Source organism: Lactuca saligna, chromosome 3 (assembly GCF_052625555.1).
Source record: "Lactuca saligna cultivar CGN05327 chromosome 3, ASM5262555v1, whole genome shotgun sequence".
Lineage (NCBI taxonomy): Eukaryota > Viridiplantae > Streptophyta > Magnoliopsida > Asterales > Asteraceae > Lactuca > Lactuca saligna.
Genome location: NC_136419.1, coordinates 192,168,595 through 192,177,724, shown reverse-complemented (window position 1 = coordinate 192,177,724; position 9,130 = coordinate 192,168,595). Strand labels below are relative to the sequence as shown.

The following is a 9,130-nucleotide window of genomic DNA, read 5'->3' as shown; positions in this document are numbered from 1 at the left end:
TTTTAGGCTCGCATAGCCCAAAATACTAAGGTTTTATAAATGTGGTCCATTTAGAGCCCAATTAGGGTTCCTAGGCCCAAGGTAGTCAAGTTGAAAGCTTATCGGTCCATAGGCCCAATAAGCGAATCCTAGTCCACAATGGACTTGATCCGGGATTTCTAGGGTTTTCAATCCATGTAAGATGTATTTGAGTGAGCATAGAGTATGATATTCACTTAGAGTATAAGTTTTTATAGTATATGATGTTTACTTGAGAATAGAATTTCCTAGCAAAATGCCAGTTTTGAGAACTAAGCATAGGGAAGGAGTACTTACAATCTGGAGGCTCAAGAAGGCTCAAAATCACCAAGAGCAAGTGTGTGTTGTTGGTGAGATTTGAAGATCTAGTCAAAATCTGATTTCCAATAGATGAAATCAGTGGGCGTTACTAGGTTAAAAGGATTAACAACAAATCAACAGAAGAATACTTACAATCTTGAAGATCTAGGATGAAAATCGGATGGTAGTAGAGAGAGAAGTCGATTTTTTTTGGCTTGGGAGGGTGAAAAGGATTGAATGAAGGCTGAATCCCACCTTTATAGCCCATAGTGTATGGCCAAAGGGGGGGGGGGTGTACGGCCATACACCCATGTGTATGGCCGTACACTCCTCATGATGGTGTGTATGGCCATTTTGTGAAGTGTTTGAACTTGTGGGACCTATTACTACACCCTAACTTGAAGGTACTACGCTTAGAACACTCGAATTGACTTAAAACAGTGCTAGAAGATAGCAAAAATGAGTCTGACACTCAGTTGAGATGACTGGCTAGGCTTTACAAGCCAAATTTTTTTTGGGTTGTCACACATAATATCTCGTAGTGTATCCAACTCATATGGTTGTGCTGCATGTTCAACTATGTGCCATTTTGCTTTCAGAACTCCAAAAGCACGTTCAACGTCCTTACGTGCTCATTCTTATCTTCTCTTGAAAATTTTATCTCTTGGTCTACCGAGTGTCGAAACGCCTTCACAAACGTGGAATATGCTGGATATATTCCATCTGTGAGGTAATACCCGAACTTATACTCATGACCATTTACTGTGAAAAGAGCATCTGATGCCTTTCCTTTCAAAAGGTCCTGAAATATTAATGACTGATCAAGAACGTTTACATCATTGTTCGAACCCGCAACTCAAAAAAAGCATGCCAAATCCATAAGTCTTGTGATGCAACCGTCTCTAATACTAACGAAGGCGATCTAAGATGACCACTTGTGTATTGACCTTTCTACGCTACAGGATAATTTCTCCATATCCACTTTGTGCAATCAATGCTTCCAAGCATTCCTGGAAAATCATGTCATTCTTTATGCGCCGCATATAGTTGTTGTATGTCATTCAATGAAGGTTTGCGCATGTATTTGTCACCGAAGGTTTTGACAACACCTCTCGCCAATCTATACAAACTTTCTCGTGCAGTTCGCTCTGACATTCTCATATAGTTATCAATAGAATCGAGCGATTTCCCCAAAGCCATAAGCTTGATTGCAGCAACAAATTTTTGCAACCTTGTAAAACTTCGTTTACCTCTCGCATCGTACCACAGTTGAAAATATTCACACCTAAACATATAATAAATTTTTCAAACAACTTTTTAATAATCTAAAAAACATATAATAAAATTTTCAAACAACTTTTTAATAATCTAAAAAACATATAATAAAATTTTGAAACTACTTTTTAATAATCTAAAAAACATATAATAAAATTTTCAAACTACTTTTTAATAATCTAGAAAACATATAATAAAATTTTCAACAACTTTTTAATAATCTAAAGAACGTATAATAAAATTTTAAAGCAACTATTTAATAATCTAAACAACATATGTTAAAATAGAAAATAACTGTAATTACGTTACCTTGTTTCCATTGCATTGACTATTCGTTAAAATACATTTTTCCGCAAATGAAATCTTTTTTTGAAATCGTTTGCTTGGTAGACATAATTATCCGCAAAATAATCGTATACTAGACGTCTATGCCCCTCTTCACGATCTCTGTTCAAAGTCGCATGTCTGATCATTAGTGGAACTGGTTCTTGCGGTATCATGTCGGTAACATATTGATACATCATACCCACAAACATAGTATCCTCGTCGATATCATGATTGTATGGATGAAACGGATCAAAAGGTTCCATTTTTTAATAGTGTGATAGAAAAAAATGAAATTAAAATGATCTTATATATGTTGAAAGGATTTGTTTGGTTTGGAAAATCAAATGAAGATAAATGTGGTATATTTATATTAATAGAAGTTTTATTATTATTATTATTATTATTATTATGTTTGCGACCGTTTGCAAAAGGTCGGTTTTTAAACATTGCACCAATTGGATTAGCCGTTTCCTACCGTCACCACCATAACGTACGCTAACATAACATTTAATAACGCCAAGTGGACGCGGTGTTTCGCTATAACGCCGTCATATGACCTCCATGTCGGATAAATGCGAATACGGGTTGCCCGTACCTACCCATCTAACTAAAAAAATCAATGTTATTGCGCTGAGAACGGCCTAAGGATTCTGATACGGGACCGTTTATGGACATTTGTTTTTTAAATTGATAATTAATAAAAGAAAATTTAAAAAGTAGTTATAACAAAAGGATAGTATAGTAATTTCATATTTGACAAAGACCTACCATACCATAATAAAAAGCATACGAAAACGCCTATATCCTAAAGTTTTGAAAATCACGTACGATAACAAAAAAAAATCTGAAAACTACATAAACCAAATTTTTTATTTTCTATTATATAAAATAAATAAATAATTTTAAAGAAGAATTTTCTTAATTCTTTTTGTTTTCCATTTCTCTCTCTTCTACCCAAAACAACGGCGCCTACTAATCTATCCAACCCATCTCTCTCGATCTCGACCCTTTCCCCTTCCGAAACTTCAGTACTCTACTTGTGGGTGCATGCATCTTTTTATTTATTCTATTCAGAGTTTTCTTCAGACTTTATGTGGAAAAACCTACAAAATCTTGGCGTTAATTTCTCCATTGATTTCCACTAATTCGACCATGAGGGAGTTTTCCTGAATTGGGTTTTTCTCAAAAGAAAAAGGAAAAAAAAAAAAAAAAAAAAAGTTAATTTCATTGAATGGTTTGTAAGCGAGAGACCCAGATTTTGTGTTTCAGAACGCTATGGAATTTTGATTTTTAAAGAATTTTGTTTCCCATTATTGATGAGGAAAAACGGGTTGCATTTCTTGCAAGGTACAATTCATATCTTCTGCCTACATTTTCGCTTTTTCATCGATTTCTATTTTTAGTAGTTTCTTGTTTTTTAGTGTATAATCTGCAGAATTTTGGGAAACTTAAGCAATTTAGAACGGTTTTCGCTACTGAAATCTGTTGAAATTTACAAATTACAAGCTGAGGTTATGAAATTTGAACTGTTTGATTCAATTTCTGAAAAGGGTTTCGTCGATTTTCCATTTCTGGTTGATTAATCCTTTCCCTTTTTCATTCTGTTTTCTCTCGTTGAAGAACAGGATGCTATAGTCTTCAAAGAAACCGATGATTCTCTCTAATCAAATCAAATTATCCAACATAACGCGTTTAACTCACCCAATGTCGCGAAAATTACCAAATTTCATGTTACTTTTCCTGTTCTTGGTCTGTGTTTCTGCTTCCGATAATGGATATTCAAGCTGTAACTGCGAGATTGAAGGTTTTTTCGGGTACAAAAACATCATGGAAACCCAAAGAGTGAGTGATTTCTTAATCGCAGTTGCCTATTTCTCGATTCCAATCGAACTTCTTTACTTCGTAAGCTGTTCAAATGTTCCTTTCAAATGGGTTCTCTTTCAATTCATCTTATTCATCGTTCTCTGTGGAATGACACATTTACTCAACGGATGGACTTACAATGCCCACCCTTTTCAACTCATGCTCGCACTCACCATTTTCAAATTCCTCACAGCGTTAGTCTCATTCGCTACAGCGATTACCCTAATCACTCTAATCCCACTTCTTTTAAAAGTTAAAGTTCGTGAATTTATGTTGAGAAAGAAGTTTTGGGATCTCGGAAGAGAAATGGGAATGATCAAGAAACAAAAAGAAGCCGGGTGGCATGTCAGAATGCTGACTCATGAAATCCGAAAGTCACTCGATCGACACACCATTCTTTACACAACTCTCGATAAATTATCAGAGACTTTGGATTTACAAAATTGCGCCATTTGGATGCCTGATGAAGCTAAAACTGTCATGAATTTGACTCATCAGTTAAAAGGGGTTGAACAGAATTTAACAATCAACGATTTTTACATCCCGATTCAAGATTCTGATGTTCAGGAGATTAAAAGAAGCGAAGTGGTGAAGTTACTCGATCGTGAATCAAGACTTTCGGCGTTGAGCAGCGGTGGGTTAGATCCGCCGGGAGGTGTGGCGGCGATTAGAATGCCGATGCTTCGTGTGGCGGACTTCAAGGGTGGCACGCCGGAGATGGTTCAAGTTTGTTACGCGATCTTGGTGTTGGTTCTTCCCGGAGGAAATTTCCGATCGTGGACTAATTCCGAACTCGAGATCTTGAAAACAGTCGCCGATCAAGTGGCGGTGGCTCTCTCTCATGCGGCGGTGCTAGAAGAATCCAGACTTATGAGAGACAAATTAGTGGCGCAAAATCAAGCTTTACAACAAGCTAAACACGACGCCATGAGAGCAAGTCAAGCTAGAAGATCGTTTCAATCAGTCATGAGCACAGGTTTGAGAAAACCGATGCATTCAATCATGGGTTTACTTTCGATTCTACAAGACGACAATCTAAACGATGAACAACGAGTGATTATCGACACCATGGTGAAAAACAGCAACGTGCTTTCGATTCTGATCAATGACGTCATGGATGATTCCACAAAAGATAACGGGAAGTTTCCTTTGGAAATGACGTCGTTTCGGCTTCATGATTTGGTTAAAGAAGCTGCGTGTCTTGCGAAATGTTTGTGTGTTTATAAAGACTATAAATTTGAGATTAATTTTGATAAATATTTACCGAATAATGTTTTGGGAGATGAAAGGAGGATTTTTCAGGTGATTTTGCATATGTTTGGGAATCTTTTAAGTTGGGGGAATGGTGGTGGGTGTTTGACTTTTAGGGTTTTTGGGGAGAGGGGAAGTCAAAGTCAACAATGGCAGAGTTGGAGGTCAAAGTCTAATGATGGTTATGTTAATGTGAAGTTTGAAATCGGAATAAATGATGCGTTTTCGGTGGTGGAGAGACCTTCCGGTGATCAGAGAAGCCGGAGAGTGGTGGCGGAGGAAAGTTTGAGCTTTACTATGTGCAAAAAGTTGGTCCAGGTTAGTTTTAAACAATATTTTTCATGATTTATTTGTAGTTTTAAACAATATTTTCATTTTTTTTGATCTATTAGGACATTATTATAACATCCTTATAATTGGGTAGATATTTTGGATTTAACCTATGATTGATTTTTGAACTAGATGATGCAAGGGAACATTTGGGTAGTCCCGAATCCAATCGGGTTCAATCAAAGCATGTCACTGGTTCTCCGGTTTCAGCTCCGGCCATCAATAATGCTGGCCGGATCTGAAACCAGTGAACCATCAGACCACCACCACCCGCTATCAAACTCCATCTTGAAAGGCGTGCAAGTTCTTTTAGCGGATGAAGATGATATAAACCGGGCGGTCACTAGCAAACTACTCAAGAAACTTGGATGTGTTGTCACCACCGTGACCAATGGTTTTGACTGTCTCACCGCCCTCACCCCGCCGGTTGCCGCCTACCAAATCTTGATTTTGGATTTGCATTTGTCGGATTTAGATGGGTTTGAAGTGGCTTCAAGGATCAGAAAGTTTAGGAGCCGGAATTGGCCTTTGATCATTGCTTCAACTGCTAGTGGTGATGAAGATTTGTGGGAAAGATGTTTGGAATTTGGGATGAATGGAATTCTTCGGAAACCGATTCGTATGCAAGATATTGCTGATCAATTGAGGAGAGTCTTGATTCAAGCCAATAAAGTGTCGTGAAGTTGTTAAAGTCAGAAGAAGGTTGTCGAAAGAGCTAACATGTCTAACTAAAAGTGGGAATATTATCGATATTTGTTCGAGTTATATTACTACGTATAGCGTAAAGATAAAGTAAATAAAGATTGTATGAGGAACACATTGAAGTAATAATATTTGATAGATTTAATAAGTTAGTGGTTATTAAAAGTTTCTACAAACTTGTTTTGCAAAAATATGTTATTCTTTCAATCACTTGAGACCTCATCCCAAGAGCAAGAAGCAAGAGTTAGATCATATGCATTCTAATTAGAACTCCCATAAGAATAGCTATAAGCCTAGGGCTACTTCCATCGATTTTTTGTTGTAAGGATTATGGATAACGTTTATTCCAAACTATTTGTTTGATAAAGGTTTTGTAACATGACACATCAAAGTAGAAAAGACATGTGATGAGAAAAACGATAAAATGTATTATTTGACATTGGAAATGACATGTGACATGCACATGGTGTCATGTAGTGTATGTACTCAAGGAGCCCAATATCGAAGGGAGATAACATGTAGTGTTTGGGAATAATATGCTGATGGAAAGAGTGCAGAAGCATGCAAGAGTTTGGTAGAGTATGGTGACATCTTCCATATGTTCCAACATTACATGACAATTAGGACCCTAATGCCTTGAAGGTGCACAACTTGAATTAAGGTTTGCTTCAATGTTCTAAAAAGCTTGTCATGGTTCCAAAGCTTGCACACGCGGCCAAGATTTGTCAAAACACCGTTTTAACTCATATATGTATATAAAAATGAATAATAGTTGAAAATACATATAAAAATATTAATTATATAGACAATTGTCGCCAGGGCCGGTCCTGACGGTGGGCAACCTGGGCGACCGCCCAAGACCCACGACTTTAAGGGGCCCAAAATTTCTCAAATATATAATATATATACATATATAAAAAATAAATTTTGTGTATATGTCTTCTAAGGGTCCAATTACAAAATTAACGAAACTTTAGCCCAATGAAATAACCACTTTTTGTCTAGACTCTGGAGCGCTTTTTGAAGTAACATTAAGTAAACACTACCGTTTAGGGCGTCTTACAGGAATCCTCATCAAGCGGGAACCAATTAATCTAATTGACACTTCGTGAATCCTAATCGTTACCTCATGAATCAACATCAAAACAATGATTCATAATCAGTTATGTCGTGTGACTTCTTCCCTTCTCATAGTCTCTTACCAGCCTTCAGATTATAATCAGTTATGTCAATTGAATGCAAAATTGCAAAGCACCCGACGAATGAGATAAAAACCATAAGGTTAGCTGTAAATTTTTTTGTTTGTTTTTTCCTCTTATTCTTTTGTTTCTCATTCTGATTTGATTTCTTATTCACGCTCCTTATAGTTTTTATTTATTTATTTATTTATTGATTTTGTTTGTGTATCTATGCCTCATATTGCTAGATTGCTGGAGACTGGACTATCAATTCTTTATAGATTCTACCTATTTTTCATATTTTTACTTAACAAGATAATTTCTTTGTAGATATCTAATTTAGAACTCAAAATTACAAATCCAATCGTAATTTTTCTAATGTTTTAGTGTTGTTTCTGATTTTATTTTGTATTCACATTCCTGATTCCTGGTCCTGGTATCTAATCAAATGTTGAAAGCTTATAGTTTTTTTTTTCTTAGATTTCTTGAGACTTAATTTTGTATCTTCTACCTACTTTTTGTATTTTTTTTACTTAAAAAGATAATATATTTATTGATATATGATTCATAATTTAAAACTTTAAATCCAGTTTTAAATTTAGATGTATGATTGTTTGTATTTGATTTTATTTTGCAGTTGCACCTTGATTTAAATTAAATATAAATTAAATATGATATTAGGCTTTTACAACTTTAAGATAGAAATCAAATATCAAAAATTAGATGTAATCTTTTCCCATAAGTAGATAGTGTTTAGCTATTGATAATCTACAATGTTTTCCAAAAAACAATTATCTAGAAGCCAAAAAAAGGAAGAAACGAAATTTTTTTGATGCCTTCAATCAAACTTATAAAGGATCTATACATAATTTTTTTAAATCATCGAGTTTGTCTAGTTTGAATGAAAATGATACTAGTTTTAATGCAGAAAAACTAATTTGAATTAAAATGATAGGAATTTCTCTTTTAGGTAATGTTGTGGTCATATTTATGTTTCTAATATTAATAGTGATTTTTATCGATTTTATAACGACGTGTTTATTTTTGAATTAAATTTTATTTTATTTATTTTTCTTGGGGGGGGGGGGGGGGGGGGGGGGGGGCATTTTCTCTTTTTGCCCTGGGCCCACAAAACATTTGGACCGGCCTGATTGTCGCCTTATGTCACGCTTTAGAAACGTCATGTCTCGCCAAGGCTCGAAGAAGCTTGACGCTTGACATTACCGTCAAGTCACGTCTTACGTTATTTAGAACATTGATATATATATATATATATATATATATATATATATATATATATATATATATATATATATATATATATATATATATATATATATATATATATATATATATATATACCTATTTTGGACTTGCTTTATGATATTTCATAGTATGTTATTTAAAAGGGAGGTCGTGTATGATGTTAATTATTGTGGTTTGATCTAATCAACTTTCATATTTGTCAACATTTGTTTTAACACCATGAAATACAATAAGCCGAAAACTTTCATTTTTTATTTGTTTTCATTTGTGTTGGCTCAATATTTTTCTTAATATAATTCTTATTTTTTAAAGCTATCGTCACCATAGCAACAAAAAGATTTTCTAATGATTAAATATCAAAGACCTTTATAATTTATACAATATTTTTCTTAGCTTCAATATGCTTTATAAAATAAAAAATTTATATCAATACTTACAAAAACTATGTAGTTCGTTTAAGAAACATGAATTTTAAAAATTCATTTTTTTAATGAGCATTTTGCTGTAGGGATACCAAGGAGACCAAATTTATAATTTTTGCTTATGGTTTAGTTAAGACCGTAACATTTATATGTACTTTTAAAAAAAAAATTATAATGCTTATAGTATGTGTTTGGTAA

General features: G+C 34.5%; 1 protein-coding gene across 2 annotated transcripts; it reads left to right on the top strand.

The window, feature by feature from the left end:
• The first annotated feature begins 2,856 nt into the window (after positions 1 to 2,856).
• On the top strand, positions 2,857 to 6,214 carry LOC145037681 (ethylene receptor 2-like). Of its 2 annotated transcripts, none has more exons than XM_078986379.1 (3): positions 2,857 to 3,267; positions 3,546 to 5,352; positions 5,497 to 6,214. In XM_078986379.1, exons 2-3 carry the CDS (start codon positions 3,571 to 3,573, stop codon positions 6,043 to 6,045), a joined length of 2,331 nt encoding a protein of 776 aa, XP_078842505.1. In that variant the 5' UTR covers positions 2,857 to 3,267; positions 3,546 to 3,570; the 3' UTR covers positions 6,046 to 6,214. The 2 variants fall into 2 exon arrangements, with proteins under 2 accessions (XP_078842505.1, XP_078842504.1); XM_078986378.1 differs by having other exon boundaries at positions 3,342 to 5,352.
• Positions 6,215 to 9,130: the final 2,916 nt, after the last annotated feature.